Source organism: Hyaena hyaena, unplaced genomic scaffold (assembly GCF_003009895.1).
Source record: "Hyaena hyaena isolate Hyena2069 unplaced genomic scaffold, ASM300989v1 scaffold_78, whole genome shotgun sequence".
Lineage (NCBI taxonomy): Eukaryota > Metazoa > Chordata > Mammalia > Carnivora > Hyaenidae > Hyaena > Hyaena hyaena.
In genome coordinates this window covers 3,406,322-3,431,467 of record NW_024080710.1, presented here as the reverse complement: position 1 = coordinate 3,431,467, position 25,146 = coordinate 3,406,322, and the positions used below count along the sequence as shown (strand labels likewise).

At 56.2% G+C, this 25,146-nt stretch overlaps 1 protein-coding gene across 2 annotated transcripts in view; it reads left to right on the top strand.

Annotated features, from left to right (window-relative positions):
* LDB3 (LIM domain binding 3) overlaps positions 1-25,146 on the top strand; it is a 62,685-nt gene that overhangs the window by 13,162 nt on the left and 24,377 nt on the right. Inside the window, exons 6-10 of one of the 2 annotated variants that reach the window (XM_039233711.1) lie at positions 5,494-5,516; positions 6,593-6,796; positions 11,707-11,876; positions 12,385-12,421; positions 23,883-24,065. In XM_039233711.1, coding sequence (XP_039089642.1) covers positions 5,494-5,516; positions 6,593-6,796; positions 11,707-11,876; positions 12,385-12,421; positions 23,883-24,065 — 617 coding nt within the window. Of the gene's footprint in view, positions 1-1,365; positions 1,734-5,493; positions 5,517-6,592; positions 6,797-11,706; positions 11,877-12,384; positions 12,422-17,714; positions 18,466-23,882; positions 24,066-25,146 lie in introns of those variants that run through there. The other variant, XM_039233712.1, reaches the window with a different exon arrangement.

Below are 25,146 nucleotides of genomic sequence, written 5' to 3'. Positions count from 1 at the left end.
GTGGCAGGCCCTGCTCTCCGCTGTGGTCCCCCTGGGTGGAGCCCCTGATCTGCCCGCCTGACCCTTGCCCAAGGGGGGCAAGATGGTAGGATGCGCCCTGCCCTACCGCTGCCCCTGCCGTGGCTGGCCCTGAGGGAGGTGGGGCAGGCCTCCAGGGAGAGGCATCCAAGCCCCCATGAAATACCAAGACACCGAGTGTCGGGGCCCCGGATCTCGTGGCTGGGCTGGTGGGAAGCCAGCTTAGGAAGTGGTGTTTTCAGGAGAGGGATCGTCCTCCCCGCCAAGTGGGGACAAGTATCTGGAAGGCTTGACCCCTTTTTCTCCTGAGGGTGCTGGGAGAAGGGTGGCCGGGGCATGAACGCTCGGGGTCCCCCAGTTTGAGCCAGCCACCCCAGGCGTGGAGGAGCCTGCTGCTCCTCAGAGCTTCTCCTCTGACATAGGATCTCGCCTTTTGGTTTCCACTTCGTCTCCTGACTGCACGTCCCATTAGCCCACTCAGAAGTGCTGGGAGTAGCCAAGCAGTGGGTGCAAGGTGGGCACATCTCACCACCGTGCCTGCTACCCCTTCCCAGCTCCCTCCAAGCAACTCAACCCCTTGGGACCAAGGGGCTTGGCCCAGAGTATGAGAGGCCCGCCTCACCCCTCCTGCAGGGACCCACTCCCCACCCATCCCTGCATGACCTCAGACTGACCCCTGTCTGTCCAGTGAGGCAGAGCGGATGATAGGCAGTTGGGGGAGGGGACAGGAAGAGGCTGACCCGGGGTTTGGGGTGGGTGACAGGTTGGGGAAGTGAGCAGAAGGCTGCTTGGGCAAAGTGGCAGAGGTGGACTGTTGGAACCAAATGTCAGCCCCCCGATGCCCTCCTGCACCTCTACTCTGCCCGTCTACCGCCGGCCCCGGGGGCCCTCTCACTGGCCATGTGGGGGCATCTCAATAGGGGGTCAATGGAGCAGAGGCCGGGCTGTGCCCACCAGGCGCTTCCACTCAGGGGAGTGGGGAGCAGACATAGGATGGAGGGGGTTCCCCCAATCACCGGAGATGCCCCCCCTTTTTCCTCCAGCCCTGTAAGCAGGCTGGCTTGGCCTGGCTTTCTGTGAGGGGCTTGCACTTTGCCCAAGTGGATGTTAGCCTCAGGGCCAGGGACCATATGCCTCCCTCCCCCCCCCCTCCATCAAACGCTTCCCTTTCAGGAGCCTGGCCTGTCCCCTTCTGGGCTCGGTGCAGCGGGCTGCAGGCTGCGGGGTGGCAGGCTGCTGGGTGCTCGCACTAACACCTCTGTTTCAGGTCCATGCGGACACACTGGGACACACGTGGCCTCTAACTGCTCTCTTCTCTCTCCCCTGCATGGCGCTGCCCTGTGCCAGGACCCTGCTCGGGACTCGAACGGCAGCCTGGCGGCACTCAGCCCCAACCCCGAGGCGAGGGCCAGCCTGGGCACCCCGGGCACCCCGGAGCTCAGGCAGACCTTTAGCTCCTCCTTCTCCCAGACCTCCGTCTTCTCCTCACACACAGAGGCCTCTGACCCCAGCCCTCCGTGGGGCAGCCCGCGGGCCAAGGCCAGCCTGGAGGGAGCTCCGGACTCACCCAGCCCGAGAGTCCCGCAGGGCCCGAGCCAGCCAAGGCAGTATAACAACCCCATTGGCCTGTACTCGGCAGAGACCCTGAGGGAGATGGCTCAGATGTATCAGATGAGCCTCCGAGGGAAGGCCTCAGGTGCTGGACTCCCAGGAGGGTAGGTAACCGGTGTGCAGCTCTCTGCTGGTGGTCTGGGGCCACCACCGGGGTCCTCAGTGCTCACAGAGGCCTGGCCGGGCGGTTGGAGTGAGGAGCTGGCCTCAATCAGCTCATGAGGGCAGCTCGAGCTGACAGCGATACAAGCAATAACGCTACTGGTATGTTTGCCATGAGCCGGCTGTGTCATTGCTTTGCACAGCCTGGGGTGACATGTTAGATCCTGCAGAGGGGGAAACTGAGGCTCAGAGAAGGCTAAGCTGAGGTCCAGCTGTCCAGCTGCTAAGTGGCTGAGCAAGGCCTGAATGTGAGACGCTGACTCCCAAAAAACTTTCACACCAGCCCGTCCCCCAGGACAAGATGAAGCCTGCTGCCTCTAGGAACTCTGGGGCAAGCCTCAGGCTGGTCCCCCCAGGGAGTCCTGAGGCAGGAGCAGGGAAGAATTACAGAGGAGGGAAGGCAGGTTCCTTAGGGCCGGGAGTGGTCTGGGCAGGCTGCCTGGAGGAGGGAGCACTTGAGCTGGGTGCAGAAGATTCAGCAATGGAGTGAGTGTCAGGGACTTGTAGGACTGACCCTCAATAGAACAAGGCAAGGAAGCAGGACCCGGAGGAGAAAGGGGCTGCACAGGATGGTAGTCTACTCCCTACCCACTGAGCTCTAGCTAGTGGGCCCTGCAAGTGTAGAAGCTAAAAGAACCTATGGTTGGGGTGGACATTCTTGAGGGGCTGAGGGGAGGGAGGCCCAAGCTGAGCACGCTCTAGCTTCTAAGCCCTTCAGGCTTATTGTAGCTCATTCTAACTTTGCGGTGCGATAGGTATAATTATCTTCTCCTGCCCTAGAGGCAGAGCAGGCCAAGGCAAGGCAATGTGGCTCAGTGGTTAGGGGGTCAGGGCTCCTCTGTACATGGACACGAGGCTGTCTATGCCTCAGGATTACTGGGAGGGTGGGAAGAGACCCCACACACGCAGCACTGAGCTCTGTTCCGGCGCACTTGCTGTGTGCTATCTGGTTCACGTGGCTGATGCCCTGAGTCAGAATCAGAACCCAGGTCCATCTGACCCACACCCATGCCCTCCCTCTGCTCTTGAAGGTACCTGTGCCCCATGAGTTCACTGCTCCCCTGCGGGTTCCCAGTTTCCCCACACCCATCAGCTCTTCCTGGGATCCTGGGTGAAGCTGGCCTTGGACATCCCACAGGCCGGGCTCCTGGATCCTGGCTTCCTTAGACCAAACTGGCAAAGCCATAAACCCCTGGGCATTTTCCAGCAAGGAGCTTGAGAAAACTCAAGAAATGGCAGAGTAGAAATGACCTCCTTCTGCCTTGTATAGGCCGGTAGCTTTTTCTGGTCTTCTCTGGGACTGCCCCCTGGCAGGGAAGTCAGCCTCTGATAGATTGAGACCTCCACAAAGCCCACCTTCAGTGACAGTAAGATCTCTCCTTATGGAGCCCTCACTCTGGACTTGGGGCCCTGTAACAGTCTTGTGCTTTATGTAACACACCCTCTCAGCAACTTCAGAGCTGGGCATCGCTTTCCCCATTTTATCTCTGGGAAATATAAGCTCAGGGTGAGTGATTTGCTGAAGGTCACACACAGCTCATGAGTGGCAGACGGGGCTGGTACCAGGTCAGCTTGACTCCTGGTGGTAGGGACCTGACGACCTGCCCGGGAAAGTCAAAGGCCAGCCACACCCCTGTTTCTCATGGCTCCAGAGGTGCTTTTGCGTTGGTGCAGAACTTGACAAATGTTAAATTATTACTTGAGCAGTAGGTCAATGGTTTCTCCAAGGGGAGAAGGAGTGCAGTGTTTCATCCACAGTAGAGGCTGACACCGTGGTCCTCGGGCACTGCTGGCTGGAAGGGTGGAGTCCCTGACCTGTGCTAGCCAAGCCAGCCCTCGATGGGTTGAGGCCACCACCTCTGCTAAATGTCTGAGTGCTCGAAAGCGACAGGGTTGGCGAATGCTAATCCTCACATCCATCCGTTGCACACCAAACCCGTGCTGAGGGCTTTACACACAGGATTCTGTATAATCCACACAGCTCGCCCGTATGGGGGGCACCACCATCTCAATTTGTGACTGAGGACGCTGAGGCGGAGGCGGGCGGGAACCATGTAGAGTCACAGTGCTAAGAAGATGCAGGGTCAGGATTTGAACTCTGTCCTGCCTGGCTCCAAAAGGAGGCTCCTTCCCCTCCCCCCTGGGCAGCTTGCGATGTGATTCCTTGGCAGCTTGAATCCTCTCGGGAGGAGTGGAGAGAACAAATAGGGGTGCAAGGGCAGCTGGGCCGGGCCGGAGCATCCCTGCAGACCCCCTTCTCATCCTCTGTGAGCCAGCACTGAAGGGCAGTATCCCCCAAGTCACTAAGTACAAGGGCCCCTGGGCAGGCCTTACATCTTTGGCTTATTCTCCCCAACACCTGGGTGCTGGCTCCTCTCTGAGCCGTCTGCTGCAGGCTTCTCATTCTCCCAGTCTTCAGGCAGAAGCAAAGCAGGGGGCAGGAGTCAATGCCAAAGAAGGTGCTGGCTGCCAGGTGCAGGAACAGGGAAGGGCAGAGGCAGCAACCGCCTCCCCCCCCTCAGGCCAACACTGCCCTCTGCAGGGGACACTGGGCTGGACAGGGCAAGAGCTGACCCTGCAGCTGTCAGCACTGGCCAGAAATGGAGAAGGGACAGAAGACCTTTCCTAATATAGCTCAGCTGGCCGCTATTTGAGGCTAGAGGACAGAGGGAATTTTATCAGCTCTGAGACAGTGCAGGGCCTGGGGCCAGAGGCCCCCTGGCTTTGGCCTGCTTCCCCTCAGTGGGGCCAAGGAATGACCGGGGTCAGGCAAGTTGGGGCCCAGGCTCTCACAGCCAGAGCTGAGAATGGCCAGATCTGGGATGGTGGCAGCATTTGGGGGCCACCTTCTGCACTCTTTCCCCTCTATGACAGGGCCATTGGTGTCTTCAGGGTCTGCCCTGCAAGGGATTTGCATTTAAGGAAACCTAATGCAGGCAACGCCTGCCAGGAGGAGATGAGGCTCCAAGAGTCTCGCTCTGGACAAAAATGAGGGTGGCGTTCACCTTGTGTCCAGGCTGCCTGGGCTGGAGCCCTTCCCGCAATAAGCCTTGGACCTGTGCTTCTCCAGAGCCTCCAGAGCATTCCTCCATCCTGCCTCGGTGACTGTGCACAGGGCCTTTAGGGGCCAGGGCTGCCTGCCCCTCCTCTGGGAGGGAGAGTACATCCCGGGGAGGGGGGGTGTGGGTAACCCCGCCGCACTGCCAATCCTGCTCAGGGAACAGAATTCCCAGAGCTGGCCCCCAATAAACAAGGGCAAGTCCAGAGCCACTGTCGGGCCGGGAGGCACGTCCGGCCTTGGCTCTGCCTGGAGCAGTCACAGCTGGTCCTGTCTCCCTCTCCATCTTTGTCTCTTGGGCTCTCCCGCCAGGCTGTATGTGGTGGAGTCACATACACAGTACGTGAGCACCCACGAAGATGGACTAGAAAACCCTTACAAAACACAGCTTCGGGGGCTGTGAACCAACTGAGGGGGAAGCACTGCCATCAGCACCTCTGACCCAGACAGAGGCTGTGACCTTGACTCTGAGCTCTGCCCCCTCTCCTTGGCACTCTCCTCACCCAGTGCCAGTCAGGGCTGGCGCCGCCTCCACAACGGCTGGTCTGAGGATGGTCCCGGGGCTCAGGCCCCTCCTCCCCCCACCCCCCGGCTGGACCTCACTCTCATAGCCCTGTCTTCTCTGCTCTTTCTCTCCTCCCCAGGTGGTAGTCAACTCTCCAGCCAAGTTAGTATCAAAGGAAAGCATGTGCGTGCGCTTGTGTGCCTATCCTCGCATGCGACCGTGTGTCTGTTAGTCTGGACGGCGTGCGCCTGCGTCAGCATGGGTACATGTGTGTGCATGTGTGAGTGGGGGTGCATTCGCGTCCCTGAGCGAGCCTGCATGCGTGTGGAGCTGCAGGTGTGGAGTGGAGGCCTTGGGGAGGGGTGCCAGGGCTCTGTCTGATGCGCCCTTTCGTTCCCCATTTCCTGCTGCAGCTGTGTAAGACCAGCAGGCCGGCTCAGGGGGGCGGTGGGTGGAGCGCGTGCGGAGCTTGTGCTGGGTTCCACGTGAACCTGAAGACGTTGCTGTCCTGGAGGGACCCCGCATAAGGGCTGCGCCTGACCTTCTTTGCCCCAGGAGGGCACTCGTCTGTTAGAGGGGAAAGCCCCGCTTGGCAGAGACGGGTGGCCACACAGCTAGTTGGACTAGAGGGGGACTCAACAGCCTAAGTCCTGCTCCAAGGAAGAAACACTTGCACTGAAGCATCTGGAGGAGAGGAGAGCCCCGGGCAACCGGGCAACCGAGAGGGTAGCCAGCAGGATGAGCCTCTTCGTGGAGGAACCTGACTCACAGTCCCCATGGGTGCGCAGTGGGGCTGCTTTTCGCCTTTGGGGCATTCTGGACTCTGCTTGAGCTGCCGCTGCCTCTCACGCGTGGCCCAGCTCCTGTCCCCTGCCCCCAGTCCTTTTTGTCTCTGCTTCCATGCTGGTGTGGTGAGAGAGCTTTCAATGCCTGGCGCCCCCTGCTGACCCTGAGATGCAGCTCAGACTGAGCCTAGACCTCCCGGGATCTGGGAAAGCCAAAATGGGCAAGGAAAACCTTCTGCAAAGGGCTTTGGAGGAGGGTGCTGAGGATTTCCCCGACCAGATCCAGCTGTCCACAGTTCAGGGGACTTGGGCAACTTACCTGGGATCAGGCCTTGGGAGGTCTCTCCAGCACCAGCCCTCATCTTGACCCCCTGTGTAACACCACCTGTTGCCCTTTTCTCCTTCCACCTCTCTTCCTCTTCTTCCTCTGCTCCCCATGCTGCCGTCCCCCAGTGCTGACTACCAGGAACGGTTCAACCCCGGTGCCTTGAAGGACTCTGCCCTGTCCACCCACAAGCCCATTGAGGTGAAGGGGCTGGGTGGCAAGGCCACCATCATCCATGCGCAGTACAACACACCCATCAGCATGTACTCCCAGGATGCCATCATGGACGCCATCGCTGGGCAGGCCCAGGCCCAGGGCAGTGACTTCAGTGGGTAAGCGCCTTCCCTCCACAGTCACTCATCGTTCACCGCCTACACCACTGGCTGGGCCTCCTACTTGTGGAGGCCAAGGTACCAGCCTGCTGGGCGCCATCAGAGACTTTAGGCATCGGGGACCAGTTTTCCTCCCTCGCCTTGGGCCCCTCAGGGCAAGGCCGTTGGAGGGAGCCAGCCTTTGCCAGGGACCTTCCAGAACACGGTGTTCTCTCTTCAGAATCAGTCTCACAGTCAGCTTTAGAAGGGTGGAGGATTGAAGAATATGGTGGTGGCTCCAAGTGCTTTTCACAGCCTCTGCATTTTCCCTGGCTCCACGGGGGGGGGGGGGGGGGGGGGGGGGGGGGGTTGGTTTAGAAAGAAACTTCTGGAATCCTGGGTCACATTCTGGATAAACCAGTCTTCTTACAAACTAAGCCATTCTTTGGGGGAAGTTGCTGCGTTCTTCCAAGGATGAGAGCAATGCAAATACGTGACCAGGTTTCCTGCTTGGGAGGGGCCTCTGGACCAACCATCCCAAGGGCTGTTGGCACTCAGCCCCGCTGCAGAGCCTGGGAAGCACCCAGGACTCGGCGTCTCCTCCCCCTGTTTGCTCGAGGAAAGCCTGGTCTCAGGGCAATGGCATTTAGGATGTCCTTGGTTCCTGGAATTTGCCTGTTAGCAGTGGTTGAGGAACTTGAGTGTTGAATAGGGAAAGAGTTGGCTGAAAATCATTTGTGGAAAAAACTAATAGTACAAATATTAATAGGAAAGTCTCTCTTTCTTTCTCTGTCTCTCTTAGTCTCTCTACTCCCTGTATCTGTCTTTTCCTGTGTGTGTGTTTCTCTGTCTCTTTATCTCTGCCTTCCTCTCTGTCTCTGTTTCTTTCTCTCTCTCTTTCTGCTCCCGGTCTGTCTGTCTGTCTACTCTCTCAGTCTGTCTTGGTCTCTCTCTCTCTCCTTTTCTCTCTCTCTCTCTCTGACACACACACACACACACACACACACACACACACACACACTGTTTTCTCTTTGAGAATATCATTGCTGTTGACTTTGAGAATTGAATGATTATCTCTTTGGGCGACGTCTTATCCCTGAGTCGGGATCTCAAGCAACTCAAGGCAAGAAATCTTAAAATGATGGTTGTACTTTTTCCCGAAGTTAGGAAAAACAGATGTTGTAAGAGGGATTCAGTGGTTTAAAAGTCCCAGATAACTCCTGTAGTGTTTGGTCTTTGCAGAACCCAGCCCTTGTGGCCATGACATACATGTCACATGCAGGTTATACGGGGCAGGCTCCAGGGGCCAAAGGATGGAATGTTGTGTGGATTTCGCGCCTCTCCTCTCGGGCACACAGTGCCTCCTTTGGGCCACCAGGGGGCAGAGGTTCCTTGCCCTGAGCCTCAAACCTGCCAGGCTCAGAGCTGTAGCTCTTTCGCACAACTCTGTACAGTGTTAATTTATTTAATCCCACCGTTCAAAGCAGACAATATGACCATGCACATTTAGAAACACAACCATTAGCTCATATGTACCCAGGAAAACAAGGCTGCCTGACTAAGCCAAAAAGTTAACGGGGATTTCCTGTTAACATTTGTTTGCCATGTGTGCCCTTGCTGTGCTCCTAAAAGTGGTAACATCGCCAACGTCGCCAAAGGGACGTTCAGTGGAAAATGATGGCAGAACTGCTCTTCACTAACTTTATATCTTCTGCACCTCGGGAAAAGACGGCTCTCGTTTGGTTTTACCGCTAGGGCACCGGTGATTTATTTTAACGTGATGCACCATTGATCTAATCTAGACTTCTCAGAGTACCTCTCCCATCCTCCTCCCGTCCCCTCCCCTTCCCTCCCCACCCCTCCCCCTGAGTGCCTGGGAAGCAATGTGCTTTCCCCTTCCTTCTAACTTGGCCCTGCTGGGCTGGGTGCCAGTGGTAAGAGCTGCCTCTCTGTGCCATGAGGTCTCCGTTTCTGCTGTTAATGGCCATGATTCCTTCCTCACTGACAGTTTTCTTTTTGTCTTTCTCTTCCTCCTTTATCCGCCCCACTCCCATAACTCGTTTCTGACTCTAACCCTGCTCCCTTGCGTGCGCGCTGCCCCTCTCCATCCCCTGATGGATACACACTCACTGCTGGGCTTTCTTCTGCTTGGCAGGGCGTCGCCGCTGGCGTAAGTAGACCCCACAGTATCTGTTCCGTCGTAGTCGTCGTCGTCGTCGTCATTGTCGTCGTCTGTCTGGTTGAGGGGTGGTGTGTGGGTTTGGTGGGATATGTCTAAGGACGGTGGTTCTGTCCATGGTCTTCCTCACACCCACCTCACAGCCAAACGACATGCTTGCAGCCTATACCAGGCAAGTGCTTTCGGGCTGGGCCTCAAATACTGTCACTGTGGACACAGAAATCAGAGTAATGGCATCACACCGCCTCCCCTGCACCCAAGGCTGGAAGTGTATCCTCTGTGCTGTGCTTTGCTGGGGCTCCTTGGAGCCTTTCCTTCCTGTTTGCACTGGGACAGCATAGACCTGAATGTCTGAATGCACACTGGGCCATTATTCAGGGAAGAGGGCAATGAGGGGGCCCTGGGAGGCCATTTCCTAGGATCCTCCCGGGAGGTGGGTCTGGAGGAACCGGCGCCTGTCAGTACCGCCCATGGGAGGTGAAAGACGAGTCAGATTTGGGGGCAGCATACATGGAAGTAAGTGTCTAGAAGTGACCTTGATGTTGTGGTGGTGACCGTGGAATGTTTTTGGTGGCAAGAAGACCATACTGCGAGTGGCTCCAGAGAACCCCAGACCCAGGGTCCCAGGACTGGAGGGCCTATGCATATTCTCCCTGAGCCCTGGAGTCTCAAAAGGAACAGGAATTCCTTCATCTGCCCCCCAATGTCTGTCGCGGCAGCAACACAAGTCCCTGGTCTTCGCACACCATTGTGGGGAGTGGTGCCAACCATGTGAGTCCCAGGGGACTCACTCTTGGGAGCTTTCTTGAGCCCTTGGAGCTGTGGAAGGAACAGGAGAACGCCTCAAGGGCATGTTCCAGAGAAGTGGCAGCAAACGCCTTCCGTCTGCTTTCTGGACCACAAAGCTGTGTAGCCATGCTCAAGGGCAGGGCCTGGCCTTGGGGCTACACCTTCCCTCTCCCGTGGCAGAATCCACCCTTCATCTTTCCCTTCTGGCAGACCAAGGAGTCCTGGTTATGTGTTCCTGCTGAACCTCTCACCCAGAAGTAGCAGATCCTACCTCTGTTTTGGGAGCCCTTGGGTCTCCTCCTTATGCCAGAAATGGCCTCTCCCAGTAAGGACCCTCTCTCTCCTCTGCTCCAGGCTCCCCACTGCTGGACCCCAGAGGGATCTGCTGGTCTTCCCCATCTGATCCTAGGCTGCCGGTACCTGTAGCTCTCCAGGGCAGGGCAGAGCCTTTAGGGAAGTCGGGGTGGAGGACTCTGCCCATCTTGGCCACCTTTCATCACCTTCCTCCACCTCTGCTCTCAGAGCATTCTCTGAGCCAGACACTGGAGACCAACCCTGAGAGATCTGGGAAAGTAGGCCAATACTTCCATTCAGCTCCTTGCAGAGAGGCTAGAAGACATGGGCTCTGGGGAGGTCCCTCTCCTAGCCAGCTGGCCCTCTGAAGGGTAGGTATAGGCAGTCATAGCAGCAGGCAAAGGGGCACTAGACAGAAGAAGTTTGTGAGCTGGGCCATGTTTTGAGGTGTGGAGCGTCTGGGATGTGCAAGGACCCAGGGGGCAGAAGTGGCCTTTCTGAGCCCACATGACTGCAGTTTGATGGAAAGGCCAATGGGTTGGGAGTCAGGAAGCCTGAGTCCTGACTCAACAAAGCCCCTACACCTGGAGCTAGTCGGTCAGCCACTCTGGACCTCAGTTTCAGCATCTGTAAGAGGAGAGCGCTGGGCCACTGGGTCATAGGGTGGAGATCCAGGCTGTGCTGGCTTTGAACTTGTCCCAAGTCCACCCTGATTCCTGGGAGGATAGGTTAGACAGTCAGGACTCTCCAGCTTTTGCTGGCCAGGGTGAGTGGGGACCCTATAACCTACCCTGCAGTCTGATTCAGGCTAGGAGGCACTGGACCCAAGAGATTCTGCGGTCCGTTCTGGCTCTGCTATAGGATTCATTCATTTAAGTTTTGAGCACCTGCTATGTGCCAGACCCTGGGAGTCTGAGGGAAGGTCGCCAGGTCCCCCTCCAAAGGCTGGGCTGCCGTGGAGCAGAGGAAGAGTGATCCTCCCTTTAGCTCTACCCCCAGGTCCCCCAGACCAGATCCCGGCCCCTCCCCCCACCGCCCCCCAATCCGCAGGCAGTGCCAGGCCACACATGCCTGAGTTGCCTTGTTTCTCACACTGCCTCTCCACCAAACCTGCCCGTTTTTGCTGAGTGGAAGGCCCCAGTCCACTTTCAGGGCAGCCATGGCATTGGTGACTCCCTCTTGGGATCCAGAATGTGTGAGGAGGACAAGGAACTGACCCTGAAGAAACCTCTGAGTCCCCTGAATGGCCTGTCGTCACCCTGCCCCAAACTCAGGAACGGTTTGGGGAGGTTGAAATTATTTCTAAAGACCTATTCTGCTTCCTCTTTCCTTAAAGGAGATCCCGACGGGGGTGGGGGCTGGGATGTGGGTGGCTCTTCAGGCCTGTGTGTGGAGTGAGCCCGGGGTGGGGCAGGGGCTTGCCAAGAAGGATCTGAGAGGAATCACCGCCTCGCTTTGGCCACCCTGAGCACTGAGGACCCAGGCCGAGCCCATGTCTCAGGCTTTCAGATGGCAGTGGGTAAAGGACACGGGGAGTTGAGGGAAGTCGGGGTCACCAACTGGTGCGCAGGGAATGGGGGTACGAGCAGATAAGCCACGGGGGTGGTGTGGAAGGACAGGAGCAGGGTTCCAGCCTCGCCCTCACTCACGGCCTCTTTCTGCCTTGCAGGAGCCTTCCTATTAAAGACCTTGCAGTGGACAGCGCCTCTCCCGTGTACCAGGCCGTGATTAAGAACCAGAACAAGCCGGAAGACGAGGCTGACGAGTGGGCCCGCCGCTCCTCCAACCTGCAGTCTCGCTCCTTCCGCATCCTGGCCCAGATGACAGGGACGGAATACAGTAAGTGAGGCCGGGGGTGGGGCACGAGAGACGCTGAGGGGCCAGGAGGGCCCTGTCCCACAGTCCTAAGGCCCACAGAAGCCAGGGAGCCAAGCCCCCACCCCACCCCCACCCTTCCGGCCCTTGAAGATAAGTTGGTTTCCACAGAGAGCTAGCGGTGTGCTGAGCCCCTCTGGGCGCTCGGGAAGGTTGCTGAATGACATTGGCCTTCTGTCCAGCTCCCTGACTCCAACATTAGACCACACGCATGCAGGGGGCTTGTGGCCAAAATGATGGCCCGGAGCTGGGATAAGAGGAACTTACAGGTCTGTCCCTCAACTGTACCTTGTCCTCTGTGTCCCCCTTCACCCCCTGGACTCTGCCCAGCACACAGCCTTTCCCTGCCACCATTTACAGGCTGGGGGCAGTAATTGTTCCGTCATTGGTGGGGATTCAACGTCCACAGCCCTGGGGGGTTTCTTCCTATATTTCCTGTGATTCCTCCTGATCAGCAATTTTCTACCCACAGTGCAAGATCCTGATGAAGAAGCTTTGCGAAGGTCAAGGTAAGTGCCTGGACTCAGGCTCTGTGGCCTTGTCCCTCCTAACCCAATCCCTCCCCAGGCAGCCCCCGGGTCACATGAATAATGGAAGGAACCTCTCAAGTTCATGTATTTGGAAGCTCCTGGCCCCTAAAGGGCCCCAGCAGATGCTGGCTTGGGGCCTTTGTCCCAGGTCACTGAGGTAGGTGCCTGGAGCTGTCTCTATCCCCTGGGCCCAGGCTGCAGGAGTAAGGATTCTGGGCTCTCCTGGCTCTGTCCCTGGGCAGGGGCAGGACTGCTTTGGCCTTTGCTGGGCTGTTGAGAATGAGGGCATCTCTCCCTGTGAGGGCACTGGGCCGGCTGCCTTGCCTGCCCCACTCATCTCAGAGCCTGTCCCCTGTGAGTCTGGAGGCTAGGCACTGGGAAGCAGGCTCAGGGAGGGCTGTGCTGGGCATGGGCATCTGACCTCGGGATTCACCTGTCCAGACCTACGCTGACGTATTAGTTCCATAAATTGCTCAAAGCACAATAGCTCTGCTAGGAAGTTCAAGCCTGGGTGTGGGAAGAGGCTTGTGCAAGGCTAAGTGTCTCAGGGCCTGGTCTCCCCAACAGCGGCAGGCCTGGGGCCACAGCCGCTAACCTACCACCTGCATCTTGCCAGGTGCTCATGGGCCTGGGCATGAAGGGGGGCATGCTGCCCTGGAACTCACTGGAACCTGCTAGGGCCTTCCATGGTGAGGCATGGAGCCCCCGAGGATTGTGTTTCCACTTCCGGTGGCAAATGTTGTGCATGCTTTTTTTGGGGAGAGTCTGGCTTGAGCCAGCGTGTCCTTTGGCGACCTCTCTGTACGTGCCTGGGGCTCAGAGGTGCTCTTTTACCTGGGGCCAAGCTTTCTACACTTGCTAACCAGCGTGTCGTGATCCCAGGATCGCGTGGAGAGTGGAGCTCTGGGGTCAGCTCAGAATTGATGTGGATTTTATTTTTGAGCCTCCATTTTTGCCAATCTAAGCTGCTCCCACTTTTTGGCTGGGGCACCCCAGCCTGAAGTGTGGTCCCCCAGGCCTGCTAATGATGGCATGCAGTTCCAGGAACGGTTCTTAACCCTCCAGTGCCTGCAATGTGTGTACACAGAGCCTGAACTGAGATGACGTGTGATTTAGCTCAAAAGTTAGCGTCTCGCTATTTTAAGGGTGACTGAGCCGCCAGCGGTCCTGCTCCCGTGCTCAGTGGTTCCCTGCTCGCTGATTTTGTTTTTTCCACCTTCCTCCTTGAAGCCACCCACATAGATGTTGCAGGGAGCAATGCAGCTCCAGGTACTGCAGGGGCTTCTGTAGGGATCTGGAAAGAGGGCCCTATAAGAGGCTCCATCCTGCTTCCTCCCTCAATTATGGGCCCCCACCCTCAGAAAGCGGCTCCCCCCACCTCCCACAGGCACTGCCTTGCTGTCAGCCCTCTGCCCTAGGATCTCTGGCCCTGCGGTGAAGGCTCTGGGCCACCCAATTGCCCAGGGCTGGAGAGGCATACGCCTTCTGCTCCTTTCCCTTTCCCTGACTGTAATTTCTGGAAAGTTGTCCTCAAAGCCTTCCCCCAAATGTCTATTCTCCCCACAGTCATAGGAGGTGGGTGGGCATTTTCATTTCACTGAATTCCAAGCAGACTGAGGACCTAAGAGTGAGGCTTGTAGTGGGCACTGTGATCCATTTCTGTTTGTGATTAAAATCCGATGCAGTGACCATGGCCACTGGTCCCAGTGAGGGCCCCGGGGCTGCCCAAGTGACCCACTGAGAAGAAGGGATCATGCTTGTCCCCACCCAGCTCCCAGCTGGGCAGGGATCTTGCTCCCCAGGGGGCTGAGCCCCAATCCCACCCTTCCCACGGTCCCAAGTCAGAAGCTGCTCTCCCAGACCCTACTGGCCTATCTTGGTGGCTCAGGGCAGCAGCCTCTTCTTTCTCCCAATTTAGCAGCACTGACAGGAAGGAATCTTAGGGTGTTTCAGGAAGGGTGCCTCCCTAGGGTGGGCTTCACTGCACACCATTTCCACGTAGCTGACTCCCATAGAACCTAAGTCTGCCAACCCTGGGGACTGGTAGCCTGTCCAAGGTGACAGATAGCTTCTATAGGCTTGTCCGTGTGCAAGGGTGCTTTCTTCTTCCTGCCGCCATGTGGCAGGGAGACAGGCCGGAATGCCACGGTGTCAGGCTGCAGCACGGGTGGCCTCAAACGAGGGCAGGTGGCGGTCTGCGTGTCAGAGGACCCTGCAAACTCTCCCTTTGCCTGTCTCTGCTCCACCTCCCAGGCCTGCTGCCCACCCCTGAACCCTCTAGAGTCCCAGAGCATTTCAGAGCCCTGCCCTCTTCTTGAGGTCCTGGCTCCTGACACTCAGGGTGTCTTGGGTGCCTGGTAGCTGGTAGCTTCCCTCTGAAGTTCCAGTGCCCACGTGCTGGCCAACCCAAGGCAGAGCCTAATCTCCAGGGACCTTATCCTCACAGGAGAGGCAGGCCGGGTCCCTAAATAGCCCAGGCATCTGCTGTGGACTTGGCTCCCCTCCTGGGAAAGACCCCAGCACCTCAGCACACTCTTTAGGCAGGCTTAGACAGTAGCCTCCTGCCAGCTCTCGCATGGGTGCAGGTAACAGTCTGGCTCCTGGCCTCCATCTAAAGTAGCACTAACCGTGCCTCCATCCCAAAGCTGAGCCTCTAATCTCAGAGAGGTCATGAAGCTTCCCTCTGACCTGGGGAAGGCACTCCAGGGGTCAGATGGCTCAGAAGGTCGGGTCCACGTTGGGCAGCCCTGACGAGGGTGGGCGTGGGGGCAAGCTTCGCTCTGTCCTTGGCAGGGCTTGAAACTTCAAAGCATGGGGCTCCCGCTGCTTGGGTATCACCATCCCAGGGGACCCTGGTGTGTAACCCAGACGTCCCCCGGCCCCCACCTTGTAGCTCCACTGTCTATAAGTGCAGTTTCTGTATTTACCCGATGCTCACCTATGTAAAGAACTCTGCGCCTCTCTGAGACCCCAGATGTCAAGGAACAGAGTTGATTTGAGAGACAAGTTCACGGGAGAGTTGAAGGCGAGGGTTGGAGATAACAAGCGTTTCTGGATTTTTCATTCTGGGCGTTCTGTCTAGCAAGTTTGAAAACCACACCTGGAGAAACCAGGACTCTGCCCCCGCCCCCGCCTTGGGTGTCCCTGAGAAGCCCTCGTGGGGTGTCCCAGGACTTCTGATCCGTTCTCTTCTGCCGGCTCCCCTCTCGCCCTGCCCCATCTCTTCCACCCTCTCCCAGCTCCTCTCTTTGGCAGGTTGTGAATTTACTAACAGCTGCAAGCGAAGCAGGCTCACTGGAGTCGCTGACTCTCAGGGACTGTCACTGAGCACTGATGACAAAGGCTGTGGGCCTGGCTGGACAAAGGGTCACACCCGTGTCCTGGGTGGTCTCTATGGGGTGGTGGATTGTTGCCATGCATAGTGCTACCAGCAGGGCCGCTGCTTCTTCCTTCCGTCTCTCCCCAGCCTCAGAGAGGCAGGCAGCGGGAGATGCCGGACAGGCAGATCATAGTTCTGCGGCCGAGTTTCTGTGCAGTGTGAGGCCATTCGCGTGGTGTCTCTGGGCCTTGGTTTCTTCTTTGGTATCAGTAAAGTTTGGTCCCAAACAGTGGTTTTCAACTATGTTGGCAGTGGGTCCATTTTGTCTAACAGCATCCTATACAGAGACACAATATCAGGACTCGAGGCGTTTCGAGGGGGGTCCGCCACGTAATGTAGATGTGGGAAGGGGGCAAGGTATATATGGGAGGGTGCAGGGCTACTAGGGAAATGTAAGACCAGCATTGCCCCATCTCTGGTTTTTAGAGACCTAACGCCGATCTTCCCGGCTTTCATTTGCTGGCAATTCACTTCTCAAGCTACTTATTTTTAGATAATTGCAGATTGGCATGCAGTTGTGAGAAATAATACAGAGAGATCCTACATTTCTTTTATCCCCAAACAGTAACATCTGGCAAAACTACAGTAAAATATCCCAACCAGGCTGTTGACACTGGTATAGCCAAACACAGAATACTTCCATCACCCCAAAGATCTCCCCCTGTTGCCCATTTATAGCCACACCCACCTCCCTACCGTGGGCACCCTCTCCTCAACCTGTGGCGACCACTAATCTGTTATCTGTTCTCCATTTCTATAGTGTATCATTTCAAGAATGTTCTGTATATGGAGTCGTATAGCCTGTGACCTTGTGGGACTGGCTTTTTCCAGGCAGGCCAATTCCCTGGGGATTCATCCAAGTTGTCACGGGTACCATGGGTCATTCATTTGAACCGTTCACGGTTCCTCCCATGGTCTGGATGTAGCAATTAATTTTTAAGAGGAGTTTTAAACACTGCCTGAGTTAAACACTGCGTTGGTGGCTAGATGTGGCCCCCGGGCCACCAGTGTGCACCGCTGGTCTGGAGGATGCTAGCAGCCCCTCCAGCCTGGGAGATGTAGGATTCTGGCTGGCATCTGTGGCACTGGCCTGTCCCAGGCACGCCCTCTCCTCCATTTCTATGTCTCCGGCTGCTCCTTGCCCATTTTGTCCTATGCCCTCGGCTTAGCAGACTGTGGGTTGAGTCCCAGAGGCCCTATTGGTGGGAAGTGGTGGCAGGTCCTGGTCCCTATACGTGTACCAGTGGTCTCGTGAGTATGTGTGTGCACATTCGTGCCTGCCTGGCTGTGCTCAGGCCTGGGCAGATGGGGGCAGTGGGTGGAATCTGAAGGCTTCTCTCTGGGGATGGAGAAGGCTTGGCAAAGGCCAGGGAAGCATAGGGAGGTGACAGGTCTGCTCACCGAACCTCAGCATGGGAACAGGCGTTCCTCTTTCTTGATGCCCAGCTTGGGGACAGAGACCGTGCTAGGCCCACCTGCCTATTTGGTTCAGACCCGAGAGCCCACAGCCAAAGCAGCCCTGCCCAGCCCTAACCACATGGGCCAGGGAGAACCCAGTAACCCCCCCCCGCCCCCAACCTGGCCTTTGCCCAGCCTGCCCTCAGGCCCACTAGCCAGGCCCTTTCTCTATGGCTTCCTACGCACTCAGCTCTGGGACTTCAGTCCCTCAGTCCTGGTCTTCAGGACTCTGGTCTTGCCCCAAACCAGTCCTGACTATCTGGAAACTACTCCACGGGTGGCAAAGCCTCTCCAAACCAAACTCCTACCTGCCCCATGCCCCCTGCCCGAGCTGTCAGACAGGGGAATGGGACACATCCCCTAACCCCTTTCTTTCCTCCTCTCTTCTCTCTGTCTCTCTGTCTCTGTCTCTGTCTCTCTCTCTCCGTGCCACAGGGAAAGGTTTGAAACGGAACGTAACAGCCCACGTTTTGCCAAATTGCGCAACTGGCACCATGGCCTTTCCGCCCAAATCCTTAATGTTAAAAGCTAAAAGGCTATGTGGAACCCCCCCACTCCTCTCAGGCTGGACCCCACCCTCCACCCCCCACACAGATCTGGCATGTGAGCTCCACGGTGATGCTTGAGAATGTAGAGGGGTGCTGGGGTGCACCTTTGACAGCCAACTGTGGCAGTTCTGCTCTCTGCTCCCCCAGAGCTGACGGCCGAGGCCCAGCCCCACACAGCACTGCACCCACTCCTGCCCACCCCCCCAAGTGCAACCCTTACCACCCCCCACGTGGCCCCCGCCTCTGCTCCCCTGCCCAGGGCCTTAGCCGTAGATCAGAGAGGACGTGGCAGGGTTTGCTGGCATCACACCCCAGAACCAAGGGAAACAGAACATGGTTGATTTCTCACTCCCCTCAGCTGCTAGGAGAGGCAGCCTAGCCTAGTGCCGTCCTGAAACAAGCCACCTATAGATCAGGGTCCCGGGAAGAGGCTGACCCCCGGCCCCACTGGCTCCCTCGCTGCCCTCTGGAACCCGGGCAGCCCGGAACAGGGCTCTCTGCAGAGTAAGTGGAAGGCCCAGGGTAGATGAGGCAGAGGCCCCGCCTGGCTGTGGTGAGATTGGGCATGTGCTCTCCTCTCTGTGCTGTGTGCGCTGGCTCCCTAGTTCTCTCTCCTGTACATACAAGCATGCTTGTTCTGAAATAAAGAGGATTTCAAATGAACCAAACCAGCCCCCGTCATGCTGTGCCTGCGTGCATACCACTTGAGAGGGGCATTCCGAGACGGGGAGACGACAGGCACCACCAGGAAAGGGGCAGGGGCAGTGCCCGCTGGGGCTGGGACCTGGCGCAGCTCTGCCTGCTGCGGATCTCCTGACTCAAGGGTCCCACCCGGGCTGTGGAGCTCAGGTGGGCCGGATGGTGGGTGGGAGTCTGTGCTACAGCCCGGTGGACAGCTGTGGCCTCCCACAGGGCAGTGGGCGTGGGACCAGCGGTTCTGGAAAGCCCCCTACCTCCCCCCGCACACACCCAGCCACAACCAGCAGGCTGCGCCACCCCTCCCTACTGATCAGAAATCACCCCCATCCCCACCATCGTGCCGCAAGCCCCTCTCCCAGGAAGGCGCTGTCATGCTCAGCCCTAGTCCAGGAAGCGAGCGCAGGAGCTCACCTGGACAAAAGAGCAGTTCACAAGAGAACTGCTGGGGGTCGTCAGTGGGCCAAGGCCATGACCGAGACGAGAGGAGGCAGAAGATGGCTTGCCAGAGGCTTGTTCATGTGGCAGGTGGGTGTGGAGGACCTCCAGCTTGGTCTTGCTCCCAGCCCCAGCCACTGGTGGCCTTGTCCTAGTCCTGAGCATTTAGGAAGGGCCAAGCTGACAGGCTCATGTCCTCCCCACCCGCCTGTCTACCATCAGCCTATCCCCTAATTAGGGGAACCACAGGCTGAAAGTGTCAGAAGGCAGATGCCAAGGTCTATCCCTCAGGATTCCTGAGCCATCCGCATAGCTGGACTGGGCCAGAGCCCTGCTCCGTCTCCCACCGCCTGGGCACAGGCTTTCTTTTTGGCTTCTAGGGACTTGGCAATCCCATCTGAAAGGGATGGCCAGGGAGAGAGCTCTATCCTGTCCACCACACTGAGATGCTCCCCCAAATCCCCCACCAGCCTGTTCTACTTTGGCCTCCCATTTCTTCCTGCCTCTAGCAGTCTGAGTCCAGGGCCAATGTCAGGTCCAGGCAGGGCAGGCTGGCTGGGGCATCAACAGGGGAGGGTTGCTGTGGACTTCTGCTTACATCTAGGCATCCTGGAGCACACCATATTGAGCTGACCTTTTATTAAGGACTTCCAAGGCCCAAGGGTAGGTTGTGGGGCCAAGAGCTGCTAGATAGGGAAGTCCCAGGCAGTGGGTATCCTGAGGCTGGTTGAGGACCTGGGTCAACCAGTCAGAGCTGGTGGCTTCACAGACTCCTGTCTTCAGCCCCAGCCCATTGGAGTCCTCTTGAAGCCCTGGAAGGCCCTCATTCGCTTTCCAGCCTGTCTGGTGTCTTCCCAATGACACGAGTGCATTGTGTGGCCCCAGGCCAGTGGTCTACATAAAGCCCTCTAGAATAAACAGAGAGATTTCCTCATCTGGCATTAGTCAAGGCACCATGCCTGACTGCTGTGGGTGCCAAAGGAATCAGAAAGGACCAATGTGGACAGTGGCTGATCACAATGCAAAGTTGGTCCTGTGAAGTCCAGAGACAGGGAGCACTCCCCACCCACTGCCCCCCGCTTACTGCCCCAGCAAGTGAGGGTCAGAGAAAGCTTCCTGGGAGAAGGCATTTGAGTGTTTGATCTTCATGAGCCATTAGGATTAGGGCAAGTAGAGGTAGGGAAGGCTGAACAGGTGCTCTAAGCAGAGAGAAAGGGTGCTGAGGAGAAGAAGGGGTGACCCAGAACCCCGAGTTAATCATTTTGGCTGGAATGGAGGGAATGCAGAGGATGTTATGGTTTGTGGTGCAGAGCTGGGATGGCAGCCTTAGGGACATTGTATTCTGAAGGCAGTGTGGAACTAGTGAAGGTTGTAGGGCACCATTCACACTACAGCCTGTAGGGATCGCCGTACACTGTTCTTGAAGGGTGTCGTTGGCATAGACTACAATGACGATGGGGCCCCTGGAATTGTGCGGTGCAACAGCCTCATTGCAGAGTGATATGAGCAGTGCTATTCCCTGAGCAATAGCCATCCGGTTGCAAGATGGAATGCCAGCTGGGTAGGTGGCAGCATGAGTAAATTCAAGGCCAGCCCCCTGACTGGTGTTCTGCCATCATCCAATCAACAGAGATGTTCACATCCCATTTTCTTGACTAATGCAAACAGCATTATCACCTGAATAATGGCAACCACCTCCCAGCATGATCAATCATACCTCCACCATCACCCACAGCTCCAACCGGAGCTCATGACCGCAAAACCCAAGAACTGGCAACATCACCAATACCATCCTCAACCTTTCCGTACATATTGTCACCGTCAGTAAGAGCATCAACCAAGCCCTGCCATTTCCTCCATGAAGAGCCATCACAACAGAGCAAAGGTACAGGGTTGGCACAGTCTCCTTGATGCCAACCAGGTTGAGGGAAGAGTGGGCTGAAGGGGGATCTGTAGCCAGGCTATTTTTGTCCCTCTGGCCATACCCTTCCCATGCAGCTGTGAGCATTTTAGTATAGGTGGTTCGGTTTGGTTTTTGCTTCAATATTTAACATGGATTATGGCTGAGTCAGGAAGCAGCTGTTGAATCATAGACCAGGTGGCAGTGATCTCATGGGCACTCTCTTTAGGACTGCATCCAGGGCCAAGAAAGTTCCCTACTCTCTTTGGGGTTTCTGGGGGCCTGTGGAACTTCAGGCCAGAATGCACCTGGACAAGAACCCAAAATCCTGCAGGACGCCCTCAGTGCCGCTCCTATTTCCCTAGGCCCTGGCTGCTTGGTGTCTGCCTACAGCGGCCGTAAATCGGATGCTAGACCATGAATTTTCCTAGGACCCACATCCAGCTCCCCCCACCTCCCACCGAATCTAGTGTTCCTTTGGAGTTATGCCCAGGGAAGAGCAGCAGGTAAGCTGGTCTGACACAGAATTGGAGCAAACAGGCACAGGCAAAGCCAACTTCCTGCAGAGTATTGTCTCTAGTCCAGATATTTTCATCACTCTTGTCCCGAGTGGTATCTTCAGTTCCCAGAAGCCACTAGAAGCATGCAACAGGGTCAGGGAGAACCAAAAAAGGAGACAGGGTGTTTTATGTTGGCCTGAGCCTCCCTAGGCCATACCTGCCCCTGCCATGAGGAAGGTCTGAGGAGCCAGCTTGGCGCCATGGCCCAGCACTTTGCTGAGGCTGCTGCTTCACAGGCATGGCTTCCTGAAGCCAGCTTCTTTCATGGAGGGTGGGTGAGCGGTCTCATGGCATTGCTGCAGGCCTGAGAGCTGGGCTCCCTGAGGCTTCCTGTCGGAACCACCGAGCTGGCAAAGGGCTGGACAAGACATGGCCAGTGCTCTGTCTACCCTGAATGCTTCCCACACAGTCAATGGAGAAGAAGGACACTCCCTTTCATAAGACAGTCAACCTAAAACCTCACAGTGTCTCTGGTTCTCTTCTTCCCCAACCCTCTCAAGCTGTTTCATGCCCTTCTCTACCGCGCACCTCACTGGATGGAAGAGAGAACTTCAGCAATGCTTTGGTAAAGAGCTCACGGCCCACTTGCATGGCTCCCTGGGACAGACCTCTGCAGCACCTTGCTACTCAAAGTGTGGTCTGTGGACTACGAGCAGCAGCAACCCCTGGGAACTTGTTAGACATGTAGATTCTCAGCCTGCCCCAGACTCACTGAACCAGAAGCTGCAGTTTAACAAGATTCCCAGGTGATTTGTCTTCATATTAAAGACTGAGAAGCCTTGTAGTGATTAGGGCTCATGCCCTTCTCTGCCTCTTGGCAGCTGTATGATGTTTAGCAGAGGTCCAGATTCAACCTCTCTGGATCTTAGATTCTTCATCTGTAAAATGAGGATCATGATACGAATCGCTCAGGGAGGTTGAAAGGATCAAATGGAGTGAAGCTTGTCCAGTTGTTTGGCACAAGTTCTGGCATATGGTAAACACTCACAGAGGGAAATTAGTATTTGAATTCTTTTCAAATAAGTGTGTTTTGTTGGGGTAAGATTCTTCTTGACTAATCGCAAGGAGAAGTGTCTTTCTTCCTCCATGGGGGGGCCACTTGAAGTATCGGGTAATCCTTCAAATCCCAAGGCACCTCACTCATCCTTCTGTCACTGCCAATAAGTTCCAGGAGGTTGAGTGATTGAATTCTCTCAGTCTCCGTTCCCTCGTCTATTAAGCAGAATTGATAACCAGAGGGTTGTTGTGAGGAATTAAAGACATATACCTGGCATGCAGTGTAAGTTCAGTAAATAAATTACAGAGCACGGGCCAGGTCATTTCCACTCGCAGGCGCTGCGTATCCTGCCGCTGTTGTAGCAAGTACAAATCTTAGTCCAAAGACCCCAATGAGCAAAGAATGTGCATTTCTTTGCTTTCCTATAATTTAATTTTTAGTCTCTGCCCTGCCTTTCAGATGGCAGAAATCTAATCCCATCACTCCAGGCTTTGATGCTCTTCCTTCGCCTGGAATGGTTTTGGAGATGCAGTGCTTACAGGATGCCAAGGTGGAGGGGGTGCTGGACACGTGGGCACTCAGTCCTTGGTCATGGTCTGCCTGTGCTGACATCTGCTGGGATATTCCCAACCTATGGGGATATGCTGGTCTACACTGGAAGAGCTATGACCTCTCTTGTTCCCAGTTACAGGGCTTCTCAAATGTGCAGGAGCTCAGGACCATGTCCATGTCACTCTGGGGTGTGGGAAACCCTCGATGATGGCTTGGGGGGTCTTTGGCCTGTCTTGGGTCTGTCTGCTCCTTCACCATGGGCATGAGGGACCTTGGGATCCTGCTACTTCCCCAGGATTTAACCAGAACAGGGGCACAGCTACCTCTATCCTTGAATCCTTCATGCCACATTGCTTCCTTTCTGGTTCAGATGACCTTGGTCTCCCTGGCAGGTAGATTTCATCCCTCTTCCAGATGCTTTCAGTGTCCTGGGTCCTCCAGAGCCTAAGCCCTTGATGTGCAAATATCTTACCTCTGTTTTGTGCCTTGTATCATTCCTTCTCAAATGCAATGCATGCCTCTGACTAAATGGGGAAGGGCAAAAGAAAAAGCAAAACAGGATGGGGGAGGAAACTTGGTTGGTACTTCAATCTACTTTTCCACCGCACTGTGTTTTTATGATATACACAGAGACAGAAAACTTAGGAAGTACACAAAAATAGTGGTGTGTGTGGAAACTCACCGGGCTTGAGCATATTTTCAGTGTTCTTGTGGCCCTCCAAGTGCTCTGAGCCCTTCCCTCTTGGGGTCCTGGCTGGCTCTTCCCCTGAGCTTGGAAACACGCCTACTGGAAGATTGTGCTCGGTTTGCAGTATAGATGGTGATTTCCACGCAGCCTGCCTCTGCTGCAGCCAACAGCCCCATGCAGAAGACCTCCTTGACCTGTTGTCTTTTTCGGTCCCGCCTCATCAGCACCCCTATTGAGCATGCTCCAGTGTGCACCAGCCAGGCCGCCACCCCGCTGCTGCCCGCTTCTGCCCAGCTGCCTGCTGCTGCCCCTCCCAGTGCGGCCTCGCCACCCTTGACCACAGCCACTGCCCATGCTGCCACCGCCTCTGCTGTAGCCCCTGCCTCGAGCCCTGCGGACAGTCCAAGGTAACGGGCCCACAGGTGCCGACCCTGACCTCAGGGAAGGTAGGCAGGAAAGGCCTCAACCTGGGTCCACCTGTCGGCAACTGTATCCAGCCCTCAGAAAGGCCCATGCAAGGTGGTTAGGACCCCGGGGGTCCTTGGGAAGCCAAACCTAGCACTGCCTGGTGTTAAGAGTGAAGGGGAGACTGGGGGTCACCGCAGGGGAGCACACTGTGTATAGTGTAGCACAGAGACTGGAATATGCTGCCTGGCCCCCTAGTACCCACCCCTTCTCTCTCTCTCTCTCTCTCTCTCTCTCTCTCTCTCTCTCGTACACACAGACACACACACAGACACACACACACACAGACACACACACACACACACACGCATGCTGTTAGATAACAAAGAGAGACTTTGTGCTAAGTCAGTGTTCCTGGAACTAGAATCAGGGGGAGAATGAAAATTGTCCTTGTGGTCTGGGGAAGTCAAGGGAGGCCCTCTGGAGGAGGGAGCAGATGCAGCATTGACCTTGGTAGGTAAGGTGGATCAGATTTGGGCAGCTATTTAGCGACCTGCTTGTCCTCTTTACCCTCTCGGCTCTTGATGGAGAGCACACTAACTCCAGAGGTACCCGATGTCCTGGGATGTACATCTCTGCTCCACCCCTTACTGTCTGTAATCTACAGAAAGTGACTTAATTTCTCTGAAGATCAGTTTCTCATCTGCTGAGATGTTTAATGCAACATCTATTTTTTTAGGATTGGGACAGAAAACGTGTACATATCACCTAGCACATAAAATGCTCTCGAGTATTATGAGTTATTGCATTTCAACCTGACCTTCTGGATACCCGCAAAGGCAGGGCTGGGGATGGCAAGAGGGGAGAGGGGGTGTTGCAGTTTGCAGAGGATGCAGGTGTAGGGAGGTGCAGGGGGCATGCTGTAATGACCGGATGGGCCTAGCTCTTTCTGGGCTGCATGGAGCTGTCAGGTTGGTGTTTGAGGTCACAGCCAGCTTTCCCAGTTTCTCATGCTCCCTTCCCAGGGTTTTGCTGGAGAGGACACACTTCTCTGGATCAGGGTTCATAAGCCCCTGGCAGGAT